Consider the following 18,025-nt stretch of genomic DNA (forward strand, 5'->3'; position numbering starts at 1 on the left):
TTCCCCTGCAAGAAGCACGAATCATGCATGCTCTGGGGACTTTGGAACTCGTGCATGCTGTTCCAAAGTGCTTTCCTTCTGAAGAGGTCCCAGAAGAAGTGCCTCAAGATTTTGCCAAGTCAAGAAACACTTTGGAAAGCTGTTGGAAATGATGGTAATGGATGCTAAGACTGGGAAACAGGCTGAAAGCACAGAGAGTGGGATGGACTGGGGTGGAAGAAGGGTGGGGTCTGCTCCACTGTCCCTTTCTTGGCCTGTTCTCTAGGAAATGCCAGCATAATGCTGTAGGGGACAGGCTTTGGAGTCAGACCCAGACTCAAAAGCCAGCTTGGTTACTTATGAGCTGGGTGTGTCTACTGTTGGGATCTTCTAGGCTTTCGCGTTCTTATGCCTAAGATGGGAAAATCATGAAATGGCTGTTATCATTCAGGCTTTCTCTTCCACTCCAGCCAAGTCAATACTTGCCCTCTAGGAAGGGGTATCAGGTGTAAACAAAACGTCAGGGCATCTCACCTCTCACAAGTGAAAGCATGACAAATCTCAGGAAAGGCTAGGCAGGTTGTTTTAGTGTTAACTGCACAGAGAACCAAACAGCACCCCACAGCTGCTGTGGCATCAGAGGCCTGCTCCTTCCAGGGCAAGCATTATCATGAATAATTAAAGCCAAGCTCTGCTTATCAAAATAAATGAACAAAGGATGCCTCTGACACAGCAGTACCCCCCACCTTTTTTGTCTTAGGAGACCACTTCTTCTCAGCTACTGCTCCTACCAATCTGATCATCTTCAGCGGCATCCCTATCAATTTGGGTCAATTAGCAAGCTTCTCCTCCATATGGAGCTGTGGCTGCAAATCACAAATATGAGTGTGTGTAAAATTATATAGCATAGGCCCAATGTAATCATAAACACATTTATATTTTATAACTGCTGTTTTCTCCACCTTCAAGCCGCATCGTTGCCTGGGCCCCAGAGGTTCCCAAGCACTCCCCACCAGCTCCTGTGTGCCGCCGTCTTGCTTTGTGTGCAATTTCCTTCCCCCTTGTCACAGACCGCTATCTGCCAAATGCCAGCCGGCTCTTCTTTGTGCTGTGGTGGGCAAGGAACCACACCAGCTCACAGTTCTCTCTGCAGCAGAACACAGACACAAATGAGCAGGTGACCTCTCAGACCGCGTCAAAACGGGCCCTTGACCCAGAGACCTCAAAACTTCAGTGGGTTCGCTGTCTAAGTCACCCAACTAAAAAGACCTATGTTTGCACAATGTGATTGTGTTTACACAAAGATTTAACGCCTCAATAGAGCAAAAGCTGTTCAGTTAATTTTAATTATTGCTTTACTCTTCTCACAACAGATTTTTTAGAAAATGCCTAACGGTAATTGATCCCACAAGCTTTGTACCTGTGGTCCTTGTAGTTCATACAATGACAGGAGTGGGAAGGATGTATGAAAAGTTTTCCCTGGCTGCAAAGGATTCTTTCTGGCTTTGCTCATTAACTATTCTTTTTGGATAACATGCACACCAGGAAAACCACACACACACACACAAAACTTTAAGATCTAACTGTGGGGGGTGGGGGGAAAGATACACAGGTGGGCTCGAAAGTATTCTAAATGCTTAGAATTATCAGCAAGGAAAAGGCTATTATCAAATTGGGTTGGGCGCCCCGCCAATTCTAACAATTTATTAAGGTTATTTCCATGGCAGGTAGAATGAAATAAAAAGGGGAAGTTTGAAAATACAAAGATGTAGGGGAACACAGGATCACACACAGAAATATCTACAGACAAACAATCCTCAAAAGAGTGGAGCCCTCAGGGGTAATGTGTGTTATTCCTTCAGCCTTCCAGGAATTTGTCTTTTGGTGTTAATACCTTTTCTTTCCTCAGATCTCTGGAAGATAATATAAGTGCCCTTCACTCTGAGGTTCCTGTAGATCCTTTTGGCAGAATGCTAGAAAGCAGCTATTCTTCTTCACTGTGTGCTTTTCTGAATTCAGAGGAGAGACTGCTGCACATATCAAGCACAATCATAACCTGAGTATGGGAACTTTGCCCATGAGGAGACTTACAATTCCTGTATTTACCAAGGGTTTTTATTAAGACTTCTAACCCATCCATAAATATCCTCAAATAACTGGGCAAAAACAAAGATAAAATAAAATTACCCTGAATTCTACACTTATCATACATACAAAAATAAAGGCACAGAAATCATTTCTTCAACCTCACCTAGCAAAGCTCTGGTGTAACTGAGAGAGGCATACAACTCACATACCAAGATCCACCCATCCATAGCTTCCTTCGAATTCTTTAAGGCATCGCCATTTAGATTTTCCAGCTTAGTAATAAAGAGGATTGCTAAGATGCATTCTTTCAAGGGGTTCAGAGAAAAGTTTCTATTTGCTGTTTCTCATCAAGAATTATCTAAAATATGCAAATGCACTGGTACTGAGATACCACTCCAAGAATCAATACCTTGTGTCTGTTTGCATCTTCAAAGCCAGCTCTCTTTCTTAAAATAGGGGAAAACCAACTAAGATCAAGGATTCTTAAGTTCAATCAAAATAGACAGAATGTAGGAATATACAAGATAATCACTCAGTTTTCTTAGCTATTCTGAATTAGCAGTTATACTGAACAAGCAAAATAACAACAAATATTAAGCCATTTATTTTTCTGAACCATAAACAAAACTGAATTCATGTATACTGTTTTAACTTAGGCCCCCAAAAGAAATAACTGATCTCTAAAGGAAAAACAGAGTAGGGCAGGCTCTGCGATGGTTCAGCAGTGAAACCTCTGAAAAATGATTCTTTGAGCCTAGGTTCCCTTATTTGTACAATGGGTATAATAAGAAGACTTACCCCATCAGTAAGTGAAGGTAAAATGGAAGGATGTATGTGAAACACTTGGCAACTGTAAAGATCAATACAAGTGATATTATTATTGCTTACTTGGGTAATGCACTAACATGGAAGCAGTCATTCCCAGGCTTGGTACCCAATTGCCTTCTTACTCCCAAAGCCAATCTGAGTAGGAATGCCTCAGCCTACCCTTTCTTTAGCACATCTGCTCTGGGAAGCTGACTAAATAACCCACTGCATCTTCAGGTCATCAAGATAATATTACTAATGCCCTATTGGGTCTAAAACTAAGGTCCGATAACAACTGGGATCCAAAACATGGTACTTAGCATGACCCCACGAGGCCAGCTCACTAATGGCAATCTCTTAAAGTGGCAAGGGATAAGCTAATATATGTAAAAGCCACAGCTGTCACGTACTCCCTACAGCCACATTCACATGTATGAGAGGAATAAAGTCAGCAGTATTATCTCCAAACAGCAAGGACAATGCCATACAATTATAATAGCATATTGTCCACTGTATCTGGGGATGACACGTCTGACAATGTTATTTTCTATGCATGTGAATGTAGCTGAAAGAGCCAATGCATAATTCACAGCTCCTGACAAAATGCAGACATAAAGTATGTGTCCATTAGATAAGGCCATTTAAATTCTTCTACCTGAAATAGCACCTTTCTCCCTAAGCACTCAAAAAGCTTCCAGTACGCTCCTCATGGTGCTGGTGTGAACCAGAACAGTGAATAGTAGGAAATGCACTGAGGTAGCAAATACCAGTGCAATATACAGTTTTCCCAATAAAAGTTTTATTTTCCCACAGAAAACACGTCACTTTTATTTCTTCACTAACAGTTAATCTTCTTTCTGGTAACGAGGAAACAATTGTTACATTTCAGCAAGGCCACTGTACCCAGGTGGAGAATGACAATACCATATGATGGTGTGGCTCTTCAGCGCCTGGTCAGCTAGGCCCACTTCCTGGCAAAGCACCTCCCTCCCACGTACCAGCCTGGCAGCTGATGTGATCAAAACTCTGCCTCAGCAAAATCTCAAATTATTACGGGTCAGAAGCCCTCTGCAAAAGGGCAGGGCATGAGGCTTGTGAAGAGTCACAATCACGAATCTTTAATCTAGAAGGTTAAGCGTTTAGTGGAGGTAGAGAGATTTCTTTCTTATCATAAGGGGAAAAGCAGCACATCATCTAAGTCCTGACAGAAATAATAAATAATGCAATATTTCCATTTAGTCAATATTGTTAAAGATCATAAAAGGGAAGAAGGCAAGACCTGGTGGGTGGGTCATCTTAAAAGGACTAGGAAATGTTTCACAAGTGGTGCAGTGCAACCTACAGAGAAGAGGACAGCTAAGATTGCATTAGGCCAGGGTTTCTCAACCTTGGCACTGTTGACCTTTGGGCCCACCTGATCCTTTGCTGCGAAAGTTGTCCTGGGCATTGTAGGATGCCCTACGCAGTATCCCTGCCCTCCACTTCCCAGATGCCAGTAGCATACCCCCAGCCCCAGATATGACCATGAGAAATGTCTCCAGACATTGCTAAACGTTCCCTAAGGGACAAAATCTCCCCTGGTTGAGAACCACCACATTAGGCAACTAATGATCTCCCATTCTGGGAGAGTGGCTGGACCCAAAGATTTGCTGTCACACATAATGGCCTCTTCAGACATTGATAGGATGTCCCAATATACTCCTTGAATCGTTGTGTGACTTTCCCATTCCTGCTATGCCCTTATTAGCCTCAGAAGTTCTTAAAAGTTCAGGGAAGGCCCATCTGTGTGGAATGCTCTCCCGGTGTGCACAGGCCACATCAGGTTTTGAGCACAGGGTGTCCAGCTACAGGCTGAGGGGGGCTGAATCCGGCTCTGCTCCTCAAGTGCAGGGAAACCGCCCCATGCAAAGGGCACCTTTTTCTAATTCACACACAAGCACATTACGGCTTAGCAGCAGCCCTGCTGGGGGACTAGCAGCCATCAGATTCGTCCTTTCCAATTCTGTCAACCGGTTTACTTGATGTCAAAGGTAGCAGTTTTGTGTGGCCATGAGAATTAGCAAAGCAGGTTTTCAGGACTGAGGAGAACCAGGGGTTGAAGCAGCTCCATGGAATACCTCCTTTCTTCATTCCCCAAAGCATGCTTGCTTGTATGCCTGCACTCTCACTATTTTAAATACGGAGACATCAAAAGAAAAAAGATCTGCTCTCCCAGAAGTGTACAATGAGAGGAAGCTCGGAAGCATGCACTGATGTCCATGTATCACTGGGACTAACCATGACCACCTTCAGCCTTCAAAGACCCCTGCGCCTTGGGTTTCCAGGGTCTTGCTAGAGCCACAGTGAGGCTGTATAAGCACATCCAATCGATCGGTGAAGAAGAGGGCTGGGTAAGACAAACTCCCCAGACTTCTTTGAACTTTTCAATCTGTACCCTGCTTAAGTCAAATAGGGACAATCCATAATATCCTTGCAAAGTTGTTGTTCTGACAGTCTGCTGTCAACAAAGATGAAATACTCAAACAAAACCACCCCCCTCCCAAAGTCAGAATATAAAATTTGTCAAGTGACAAAGGGATATTCTGACTTCTGATGGTTTTTCATAAGTAAATGGCTAATTCATTTAATGGGCAAATGCTTTTGAGTGATTAACAACTGGTCCTTTTAATAGAGATAACAGAAATAATATTACACCCCCTCTGTAAGTTGTTCTTTGATAACAAGATTTTCTTTTGCAATTTGAGCACTACTAAGGGCTAACTGGTTGGTTTCCTTTAGATAGGTGTTGACGCTGCGATCTTCTCGCAATCATCTAGCCTAGCTGGAGGTCTTCTGCTATGTTAAGGGTATTTTAAGTAGAAATGATTCCATAAAGCCTGAATTTATCTTATGGTGGAAGGGCTTGTAGCTCAACCTAGGCCTCCTTCTGCTTCAATTGTGATAGGGTATGGTGGATCTCATTAGTATGGGAAACCACTAACAGCCATTAGTGTCAAATACGAGTTGCCTTTGCTAACTATTTCTGTGCACAGTCACACAACATGCTCTGAGTTTTCTCAATAAAACAGCTCCTTCCCAGGGGAATAAAGCTGCCTCTTCAAGGGGCCCCAATTTACATATACTTTCTCAACCATTTAAAGTGAAATCTCCTTAGAGCATCACTTCACTTCTAAAGAATCTTCCTTGTCACACTTCCAGTGAGAATTTCAATAATGATGAAATGAAAACTTCTACTTCAACAAGAGATGACAACTATATGTAAAGTAATTACCTTTTTACTTGTTTTTTAAATCACAAAATTGACTTTAGATTTTGCATCACATTTGTTCATTTGCCATCAGGAAGGCAGCTATGGTGCAAAATGTGTTATGGCCATGTAAATGCAATGTCCCACTGAAAAGCACCAGGGCATGCGCTGTGCACATCAAAGGAATAAAACCCATGATAGGAAAGTCAAGTATCTGAAAGCCTCCCTTTACTCCTTCATCATAAAACAGTTGGGAAAATCCCATAATGTGTTTAGTCCATTCTATTTCCTATCAAGAAGAATGGCTACAGAATAATTTGGTCCATTTAAGAAATAAGGTGGCACTATCCTTAGGATGTTAAAGATGCTGTCTTGTTATAAAGTATTTTAAATATCTGCACAAATTCTATTACTACTCATATCAAAATATAGGTATGTAATATTTTGCCAGTTTTTTTCCTGAAGAAGACCAAAGCTGTCATTTAAGTGATGTCTTCAAATGTCTTGTTTCCTTTAAACTATATTTATAAGGTATGCCGAGAAAGAAAGACTTCAAGACTTTTAATGTGTTTCCATAGCTAAAGGATTTAGTTGAGAAGGCAGGATAAGGGGCCGCAGGTGCCAGACATTGTGTAGAATTTGCACTTATGCTCCATTAATTGCCAGCATATCTTCCTCTCCCTTTTCCTCCCCTCCCTCCTGACTAAATCCCTCTGGAAAACAGCAGAGCAGCAGGCCCAGACTGGTACCCAGCAGCAACACCAGGAGCAGAAGTAGCCAATTACCCTCCAGAATACAAAGTGGGGGTGGGGGGAGCAAATGATGCAGTTACCTAGCAACCAGAAAGAGCAGAAACAGCTGTGTAGCAGGCCCAGGCTGGTACCCAGGAAGAAACAGGATAGCCAATTAGCACACTGTATTTAATGCTGATGTGGTTTCCTAGTAACAAGATGTACAAGTCTGTCTGTTGCATTTTCCCCCTCCCTTTCTCACATTTTCCTCAATCATGCACAGTATTACTATTTGCCCTAATTACTGTTTCTCCACTGCTTCCAGCGACCATTATTTTATCCCCAGAGAAATTGGAAGAACTCACGAAAAATCTTCTGTAATGACAGTATTTAGTTTCAAATTCAGTTTAGCTGTAAGCCTTGAGACACTAAACAACAACAAAGAATGAAAAAAACAAAAAGCCAGCAAATTGCCCTCTGCCTAAATTTATAAGTAGCCTACGACACCTTTTCTAAACGCTAATATTTACATGCAAGTGAAACAAAAAAATTTAATATATACCGTCATTTTGCCACACATTGCATTTTCAAATAGGGTAAATCCTCTGTGTACTTGAATTTATTCATATTGATTTTCTGACACTCTCTCCTGAACACTAGGAACATAAAACGTCTTATTACCTATATCAAGGAAGGGAGATGTATCTTTTGTTGCTCTTTTTAAAATACCAATACTAGTTTCAACAGGCTCATGACCAATTGAGAATTCAATATGAGGAATCATTATTTCCTTTCTGCAACAGACGCTCAGTACAGGTGAAGGATGTTGCATATCCCATAGTAAGGGGATTCAAAACACCATGTTATAAGTTCATAACCAAGCAACGAATTCCATGAAATGACATTAAATTACATAAACACACAAAATGAAGACAGAAACCTTTTAAACGGGACTACTGCATAGTTATTCTAAAATATTTCCTACCATATCTTGGTGCTCTTTACCCTCGAATATGTACCAGAGTCAAGCTTTGTCTTGGTTCTATTCATTAGGACACAGATAGAATCCCTACATTTTTTAGGGCATCTGCTAGACTCCTAGAACCACTCTCATTTAACACTGGCTTCCATATTAGAACAAACTATAGTCCTTATTACAAAACATCCCTGCTAGGAAAACAGCAAGGGCTCCAGAGAAAGATATTAGATACCCTAAGACACCTAACTAGGCAGTACTCTACCATGGAGGTCAAGTTCTTTATTAACTAAAGATGGCTTCTGGTTTCCTGCCTGCGAGAAAATGATGGATAGCTTTTATCATTTTTAGCTTACCTAGTGAAACAGATAAAACTATGATGGCTCAACAAAGTTGGGATTAAAACATCTTTTTACATTATTTGCCTGAAAACAATATGTACCACTTTACTGAATTCCATAAATGTTATAGTAATGGAAACGGGATACATTTTAAAGGCAGAAACAACAAAAGAAGCCTCAGTATATGTTTTATAATACCAGATGAGTAGTTTAGAATATAAAAGGAGTTTTAACCTGTAAATGTATTTTATTTTGCAAACAAAATAAAAGAGGTCTTACATGAATGCAGATAACTTTTGAAGGGAAGAAAAAAAAAGATGTGAGGTGCAAAAAGAAGGGGGTATGCCAAGGAAGCTTGGTTTAGGACAAAGCTGGACTGAGGCTTCATAAGGAACCAGCAATGGAGCATTCTGATCTTTCCTCCCCTACGAGATTATGGGGTCCAATCCTGGGTTAGTCCCCAGTTCACCTAGCTCCATAAACATACATGTTGAAGGAGAAAGTAGGGTGAATTGAAATATGGAACAAAGCGTGCTAAGCTTATTCTCATTGCAGACATCCTCAAATAACTGAAGTGCTTTCACCTCCATTATATAACCAACCATTGGTGACCAAACATGGAGACATTGCAGGAATGAGGAGTAACTCCACCAGTGGTTGGCTGAAAAACTAGCACACTAAAAAGTCACCAACTTCTAATTATTTTAAGTGATCTTGCCTCGACCACATTTAGCTTAATAACGTCATGTCAATACATTAACAAATTGTTGAAAGGAAGCCACTTTTAGAAAATGTAGAAAATCCAGTAGCAGAGGAGAGGTACATGGGATGCTGCTGGAGTGAAGTGGGGGAATGCCATCCCAGTTCCCAACACTCCCCCATCATGTCTCCCTACCTGTTTACAGACTACTGAAATTCTATGAAGTTTTCCCTAGTTGAAGGTTAAAAAACTAATAATAGAAGATTAAAGTGTTATACACTGGTGGATGGATGTATAATCCACCGACCACAACAGCCTACAGTGTATTGCTACCAGATCCTTTGTGCTGTGAAGGACAGAGGAAGGCTGCAAGACAGAAAATGGCAGAGTACAGGAAGGGATCAGATATTAGGTTCTTAGGTGGGGAATGCAGAAAAAAAGACCTGTATTTTAGAAAACAAGTTTGGCCAGGGCCATCCAATTTGCCTCCATCAGGGTGAAGACAAATAGAAACTGCCCGCCTGGAAAGGGTTAGGTGTTCTCCATTTGGTACCAGAGTAGCAGAGCTTAGTGTCACATGACACATTCTGCCCCTGGTGGACTAGATTCCCAAACAGCTGCATTTACTCATCGGAACTAATTTCCTTATATGAAAAGTTTGTTTCCTGATGATCCGTTATCAAGGTTTCAACTGTAATTTCTACTACATTCAAGCTGAATATTTTTCAAAGAAAGGTCATTTTAAAATTATTTTTCATCTGTCTTTACATTTTAACTTTTTTTAAAAAGATGATTATTCAAAACAAACTTGTTTAAAAAAATTAATACATGAGTTTCTTAAACTCTGTTTTTTTTTTTTTTCTAATTCAAACACAATCACTACACCATTGTTTCAACTTCAGGAAACATAGAAAATTCCTGCCTACCATCAATTCTTATAACGTCATCTTAGCCTTCACCCTTTACAAAGCTTCACAGAGCTTTCCTCAAACCTTCCTATATTAGATGTACAGGATAACCATGATCATGACAGTAACTAACACTCATATTATAATAGAAACAGCCTCTGTACATTATCGATTTATTAAAAGGAACAGTTTTTCTAAAAGTTCACACTTGGCCTTCTCAATGTCATTTTTTCATTTGCACAGACTTTTCATGACCCTCTTTTTTTCTTGTCTATCAAACAGAACTGGCCTACCCTTGAAACCTTAGAATTTATAAAATTCTATTACTTTCACTGCCTTTTCTGAAATGAGATTCCTCTTTTCTCTTCTCCTCCCTCCCAGTTCCCCCACATCCCCCACCCAGGCTATATTCTCTTTTGAGATCAGGTTCCAAATATAATGATTTTATGAAACCGTATTTCAGGCTTTTGTGTCGAAAAGCAAGGTCCTGGGCAATAAGACAGGGACTACTGTATGTATAGTGGGTGTTCAAAAATATTGTTTATGATGAAATACTCATTAATTTCATGTTTTTCTTTCTCCTCCATTCTTATTTTAACATACTTATTTGCTTTGTGACTAACAATTATCCATTAAAAGGACATCTGGAATAGGCGTCCCACAAAGCCTACATTTATTTTCATAGTATAATGATAAAATAAATGTGCTTGCTGTGTATATGCTGAGTTTAAGCCATGCTTCCCAATATACATTTACATTAACTTATCTTCATAAATGTTAGGAGTTATCACACTGCTAAATTATCATGCGGTAAAGTTTTAAGATTTTACTGAATCAGAAAATTTTCCCAGTGATTGTTTTTCCACCACCTCACTTCATACCCTTTCTTTTCAAACTTCTCTTAAGCTCTTGAATATGCTAAATCCAAATTATCAAACCCTCCTATTCAGCTCTCTCCACCTTGTGAACTGAACATTTAACCCTTATTCTTGTTTCCATCCCATAATCGGGGTTTAATGAGTTTCTGCCTCAACACATGGATAAACTTCATTAGCAGCCATGTGTCTCGGCATATTAAAGGCCCTTTAATGTCTTAAAATTGCCCCATTTCAGTTGCTATTGTATAAATTCAAAGAATTCTTATCTATGGCACTAGGAGGTTGAAAGTGGTCGATGAACCCCCTACAGTTCCACACTGAGGTATTTAATTTTATCCTGCTGCTATGCCTGACCTTGAATTAGGGCTTCTATTTATATAAATTACTATATTATCACATTGGCATCATTTAAAAAGATGAACAGCATCAATAAACACTCTGTACAGAAGGAGAAAGGCGACTTGTTATCTCCACATCTTCCATGCTGCCTCTGACTGCCGATGCAAGACCCTGCTTTCATTTACTGCCCCATCACCGCCCTTTAGCACTCCTTCCCGAATGGACCACCCTGGTCTCCTTTGCTGGTCACTCCATGGTACGGTGCCTGACATCTATGGGCACTTAATACCTGTTCGCAGAAAGACTGAGGAACACAAACAATAAATAAGAGGCAAAACAATCTACTGAGAAGGATGTAAGCCTACAGGTCAGGAGACATGGGTCCAATTTGATTTCTAACAACAGGGAGTTGCATGGCCTGAACTAAGTTACTTTTTTTTGGGGGGGGGGTCCTCAGTTTCTCCCACGTTGTGATAATACTGACCTTTCTTATTTCATAGGCACAGAGTATTAACATTTGTCATTTTAATGCGTGAACTGAGACTGGCATGTCTCTCTTTAATACTAACGTTAAAAAAAATGAAAATAGTAACGACCATGAAATAGTAGCTTTATCAGTAACAATAATAGGCCTGGAAATGGAAGACCATTTCTTTGCAATTTCCTTGTACTGCTTCTCAGTCACCTGATGAGGCACTATGTTTAAGGACCCTCCTAATATTCACCTATTTAGAGAGGATATTTAGTTTTCATTGTCCATTTGTATTTAAACTATATGTTTTTAATTTCCTCTCAATAATGGGTTACTTTTTAAAAATTCATTTGACTTGTTTCCCCTTCATTAGTAAGCACAGAAGTTAAGAGCACTCCGACTGGAGCAATACTTTTTGGTGCAAATCCTTGCCTGACCATCTATGATGAGCTGTGTGACACTGGGCAAATTACTTGACTTCTCTGGGTCTCACTTTCCTCATCTATAAGATGGTACCTATGTCATTGGGTTAGTATAAGGATTAAAAGCGTTAATATTTGTAAAACATTTAGAACAATGTCTGGGACATAGCAAGTGCTTTGTATGTATTTGTTGAATAAGTAAAATAAATTGTATTTCAAACTTCAAAGGCCTTTCATTACATGTAGGACATAAAACTTCTGTTTGCCTTTTGAATGCTACACTGGTCTTTTTGTTTGTAGTATTTTTAGTCACCTTTTCATCTGAAAATAAACTAGTTCCCTAAATTCTGATTAAACTTAGAGATTGTGCCACTTTCTGATTCAGTAAGATGGGCTCCAAAGCAAATGTAAAATGCTAAGCAAATTGTACATTTGTATTACTTTTCCACCTGAAAAGCATCCTGTTACACTGTTCAGTACAAAATCTAGAGAATGCTTATCACCACCCATGGTTTAGGTGACAGCAACTTCAGCCTAGAGAGAGAGTCCTCCGAGCAGCACGTAAAGAGAACAAGGCTTCTTCACATCTCCCTTCACTGCGACCAAGAATCAAAGATCGAATGGCCGTTGTCCTGACTTTTCCAATATGACTCACGCATAGTAACATAAATGTGGACGTGCCTTTATATGCATTTTCAAATTTGAAAAGTCTGTTCACTTAGCACAAAGCACCATTTCAATGAAAGGTTTTTATCTCTTCTCAGAAGTAATTAAGAAGAAATGTAGAAAATACTTCTTTCCTTTTTTAACACAGAAACTATTAAGATTTTTTAAAATTTGATTTTTGCTGAGAATGAGCATGAAGTTGTTTTTTTTTTTTTAACATTGGAAGTGAAAGTTACCTTTCATCAAAATATTAAGGATTATTTAGCTGACTCAAGAAGATGAATACAACTATGATCATAATGGTAGAATTTGTGAGAAAGAAAAATATATGAAGACCAGAAAACAGAGTAGGAGAGAAAGGTCTGCAATGGCTTGGCTGCTAAGAACATTTTTACGCTCATGCCAACACTAAGTGCTCTTCCCAATGAATAAACCATATGTCCATTTAAAAAATATTTTTATTGTTTTTGAGACAGGGTCTTGTTCTGTCACCCAGGCTGGAGTGCAGTGGTGCAATCTCGGTTCACTGCAACCTCTGCCTCCTGGGGTCAAGCGATTCTCCTGCCTCAGTCTCCTGAGTAGCTGGGACTACAGGCGCTCCCACCATGCCCAACTAATTTTTGTATTTTTAGTAGAGACGGGTGTTGGTCAGGCTGGTCTCGAACTCCTGACCTCAGGTGATCCACCTGCCTCAGCCTCCCAAAGTGCTAGGATTATAGGCGTGAGCCACAGCGCTTGGCCCTTATGTCTATTTTTATATGCTTCCTTTCACTAAATCCTGCTACTTCATAATATTCCCTTTGTCCCAGTCCTTGCCTCGTCATCCTGCACCTCCAGCTCAGTACCCCCATCTCTAACTTTACTTCCTTGGGCAACCCGTGTTTGTGCCCTAGCTACCAATGTGAACATCTGCTACCTTAAAAAATAATAAATAAAAAATCACCTCATTGCCTAATATCCTCCAGGGCAAAAATTTTGAAGGATTCAGCATCCTCAAAAAACAGCCACAGAAGGAAAAAAATGCATATCTTTTTCAGCTCAGTAAATTCTATCTATATAAAGATTAAATGAATAACACCTTAAAAATTATTCAATGCAAGCAAATCCATGTTACCAACATGTATTGTCTTCCTTTATGCATATAAGAGGAAGACACACATATTTTATTTTACTTCATTTCTTCACTGTTTCTCCTTTGCAATGTATTACCACATAGAAGAGATATAGCATGTATCTGCAACTGTAGAGAATAAAATGCAAATATTTCTCTTCTTTCTCTGGGATGGTATTCCTATCTCCCTTTTTTTCCTGTATCAAAACACCTCCCCAACTGGAAGATAAGAAATATTTTGACTGAATTAAAGTGAGTCCTGTGTTAACATAGCTTGCCTGAATCCAACCAGAGCCCATTTTTAAAAAATCTTCATTTCCACATTTGGTCAACAGCTCTCCCAACTCCAGGCCTTATATCAGCAGCCTCTTTCCAACCTGAATTCCCATCTCCATATACCTTTGCCCTCGAGCTTTTACCAGTCCATTTCCTTTACATGTTTGCACTTAATTTGATTCCATCCTTCATGCTTTTTTCATTATTCTTAGTTCATCTACACCACATAAATTATCACCTTTGTTTTCAGTTCCCCATGTGCTCCAATTCACACCAATTCCAAATAAATACTTCTGATTCTCATCCATTTAATCCAAATTAATTCATATTCTCCCCACCCTCCATCCCTGTCTCTACCTCCCCTTTTATCTGTTTCTCTTTCTTGTAGCACCTACTTTCCCTTCTGTGCATGTCTCTGAGGAAGGTTTTACAGGCAAAATGCTTCCGCGGATGCCACGCAACTGCTTACTATGTTGTGGGAGGAAAGGCATGATCTTTCCGCCTTACTGCCAACTTCCATGGGCCAATGCTTGCATGTCTGGTTTATCCTCCGTAACTTGTGTCCACAGTGTCATCACCCCACATCCCATTGATCAACCACTGGCAGCGAGAGGGAAAAAGCTTCTTGCTGTTTTACGGTATTTAACTTTGGCTAACTGGCTTATTTCTGGCTTACAAAGCTCTTTTTTCACTCAGTCATCACTAATATCAACAACAATAGTAATAGCTATAATCAACCCCACTACTATCTGTAATGAGTTCTTACTATCTATCAGGTATTTTGTTTTTTTACAAGTATGTTACAGATATCTGCTCATTTAATATTCAAAACAATCTAGGAGGTAGACACAATTGTCTCTATTTTAGAAATGAGGAAACTGAGGTCATAAATCTAGGAAGCGATAGGGTGAGGACATTAACCCAAGTTCACCTGATCACAAAGCTCAGCTCTTAACTGCTCTGCAATACTGCTTTTCTAATAATGCTGGTGCCTCCCTGAGTGAATTCCCTATAGGAGTTTTCCACTTTAGTCCAACATAAGGCAAGTAGTTGCAGGTGCCAGGTAACATAATGAGCTCCACCTTGGTAATCACTCTGAGTAGACAATGCTCAAAAAAACAAAGCACCAAATAATGCATCAACCCTAACAGTCACCCTCCTGACATCTCCGTTGGAAAGAGGGGATAAGAAAGAAGAAGAAAATGCTCTGGACTCCCTAAAAACAATCTCTGCTTTTCCAGAGCTGTCCAGCCTCCATGCTAAGCAGGATGTGCCCTTAGTGCCAATAATTCAAAAAGTGTCCATAATCATGAACTCCACAGCCCCAAGACAACACAACATTCTTGCCCTTTTCTGCCTTCTCTGGTTTCCTGGAGGGGCCAGGAGATGAGTCATGCACTCCAGCCTGGGAGCACTGCAATGTCTTTCCAATGTCTTGCCATTACTTTACTCATTGACTTTACAAAGAAAGAAATATCAATAAAAACTACCTTCAGGACAATATCAAAGCAGCAAAAACTGACAACAGCATGAAGCATTAGCCTTGGTGTATGTGGAGTGGTGAACTGGAACCCAAATTCTGATGAGAAACCATGAGTGGGTCTCTGCCTGAGCCACGGGATATAATCATTATGTTAGGAGACTGTCCCATGAACCAAGCAAGAGCCACGCAGGAAATTAAGTTCAGAATTAGAGCAGTACAGGCCCAAGTTCTGGTGTGCAAGGAAGTAATGTCAGTCTTCACTCTCCCATGGGAATAACTCTGAGGTTCAAAACAGTGATTTCCTCTGTCACACATTATGTATTCGAACTTCAGAAAGTTCTTCTCTACTACACAAAAATAGTTCATAGACCTCCAGAACATTAGAATTGAAAGGGGCCTTAAGAGTCAGATTGTTCAACAGATGTGGACAATGAGCTCTGGCGAGGTAAAGGAACAGGCTCAAGGTCACAGAGCTAGATAGTGGCAGAGTTAGAACTAAAGCCCGGGTTGTTCTGATTTTCCAGCCAACAATCTCTCCCCTGCACACTTCTTTGGTGGCACAGCCCAGAAGGCCCCCCAGAGCACCAAACACTTTTCCTAGCTTATATGCCATCACTGATTTCTCTCCAAGAATGCTTTTATACTTCCACTTACACCTTTGGGGATTTTCCCTATTCAGCTCGCAGCATGCAAACAGTATGCAAAAACCACACAGGTAGCACACTGATGGAGAGTCACTTAAAAGCCACCAATCACGGTAACTGCTACTAGCATCCTCGTAGCTCAGGAAGAGACACTACCCCTAAGCTCCAATCTCAAAGCAGAGAACAAAGACCAGTTCCAAGAAAAATACGAGTCTCTTTTCTGTGTAAACCCCACTTTTCCAAATTATCCCATTGCTCAAAAGATCAATATGATTGGAACTTAGGGGTAGTGTCTCTTCCTGGGCTACTAGGACGCCCTGAGTAAAATACACAATCCCCATCCCTCCCCCACCCGCTCTTACCACACACATAGCAATGTAATCACTTTAGCAACTTCTCAGTAACAAGCTCATTAAAAAGCAATTCTGCCATCTCTCCATAAAGCACGTGCCAGAGAACAATGCAAAAGAGGAGATGCCAATTAATTATAGAATGATCACATCTAATGAACTCTAAAACCCTCCTGCTGTTGGTGACTTTGATGAAAAATCAGGATGCTGGGAAAAGAGTGAATAGGGACACCCTGGCTACCTTGTTTAACTGTGAATGCTTTCAAATGCATCCTCAGACCCCAGTGTTGATCAAAACTGTGGAGCTACACTCGCAAAACAATGCAAAGTGTCAGGAAAGCGACAAGTGTCTGTGTCACAAACAGCTACGAGTCACTGCCAGGGCCCCCTTCAGCCATCCTCAGAACTGCGTGATTCTATGCTGTGGTTGGCACTGTAGGGACAAACCCATGTCCTGTGCTTGGGACATCTTGAAATCTTAAGGTAACAAGTGAGTCATTCTTTGTCCCTACCTGGGCCCTCCTGCCTGTCTATCACCTCCTCATCAGCAGGGATGCCACTCCTCAGAACAAAGAGGAGCCCTCCCACATGAGGAGGCTACAGGAGGGGAAAGGAGAAGAAACCACGTGCGGCCAACTTGTACCACTACCTGTGTGAGTCCTCTGGTGGGCCTTTAAGTGGGAGCTTTTTGTATAAACTTTCCGGCACCCGTTAAACTGACAGCGGTGAACCCTCTTCTTGTTTTCGGGACATGCTTCAGCCCCTAGCCCTCCTTGGTCACTGTCGCTCTGTCCACTCTTAACGGCCCCGGCAGCCGTCACGGCTGCTGCAGCTGTTGCGACCCCTCCCACCTTTACGGAGCTGAGAGCAGCCTTCTTGGCCACCAGTTTCAACGTCACCGTGCCATCCACGGCAGAGAGAGTTTGTGAGGTTTTGACCAGATGGCGGCTGAGCTCAGGGGACGATGGGGGCGTTAATGAGGTCACTGCGTTGAGCTGGGCCTGGTTGACGGCTGTGTAGCTGTCTAGAGAAGAGCTGGCCGGCTGGAGGCTGAGGCAGGTCTCAGATAGCAACTTGTCCCGAGAGAGCAAGATGTCCACTGCTGAGCTCTTCTCACAGATGGCCGCTTCCACGGGGAGCAGCAGGGGGTCTAAGCGACGGAAGCTTTCCTCAATGCACGGGGGAGGAGAAGCGTGGAGGAAACAGTCCAAGTCCTCACCAAAGGTCTCCGAGATCCTCCTGGGCTCCGTCTGCAGGTAGCGTTCCAATTCAAGGCATGTCTGCGAGAGGAAGAACGAGGGAGAGAAACAACCATCAGAGGCACAGAACACCATGAGGCCACACGTTGACAGGCAGAGGGGAAAGTGCAGAGAGATTGGTTTCATGGCTTATATCAGAAACACTTTAGGAGAAGGTCTGACCTTGTTATTTATTCTCTGAATACCTCTGAAGGGTTCATAAGGGTCACATCACATGATTTAAATTACTCTAGCTGAAGAAGAACAAGAGCCTCAGAAGGACTATCTCATACCTTCGAGATTCCAGAGAACAACAAATGATGATCTCTTGCCCCTCAATCCAATTCAGAAGGTAAGACGCTCCAATTC

General features: G+C 41.2%; 1 protein-coding gene across 5 annotated transcripts in view; it reads right to left on the reverse strand.

Moving 5' to 3' along the window:
• The window catches only part of KLF7 (KLF transcription factor 7), an 88,589-nt gene that overhangs the window by 29,078 nt on the left and 41,486 nt on the right, over positions 1–18,025 (reverse strand). For 3 of the 5 annotated variants that reach the window (XR_012421424.1, XM_045367581.3, XM_005574081.5), the window contains one exon: positions 17,068–17,698. Coding sequence is in view for 4 of the 5 variants with exons in the window: in XM_045367581.3 (XP_045223516.1) it covers positions 17,068–17,698 (631 nt within the window). In the remaining variant the exon portion in view is untranslated. The remainder of the gene's footprint in view (positions 1–17,067; positions 17,699–18,025) is intronic. The other 2 variants (XM_074009892.1, XM_074009891.1) reach the window with 1 other exon arrangement.

Source organism: Macaca fascicularis, chromosome 12 (assembly GCF_037993035.2).
Source record: "Macaca fascicularis isolate 582-1 chromosome 12, T2T-MFA8v1.1".
Taxonomy (NCBI): Eukaryota; Metazoa; Chordata; class Mammalia; order Primates; family Cercopithecidae; genus Macaca; species Macaca fascicularis.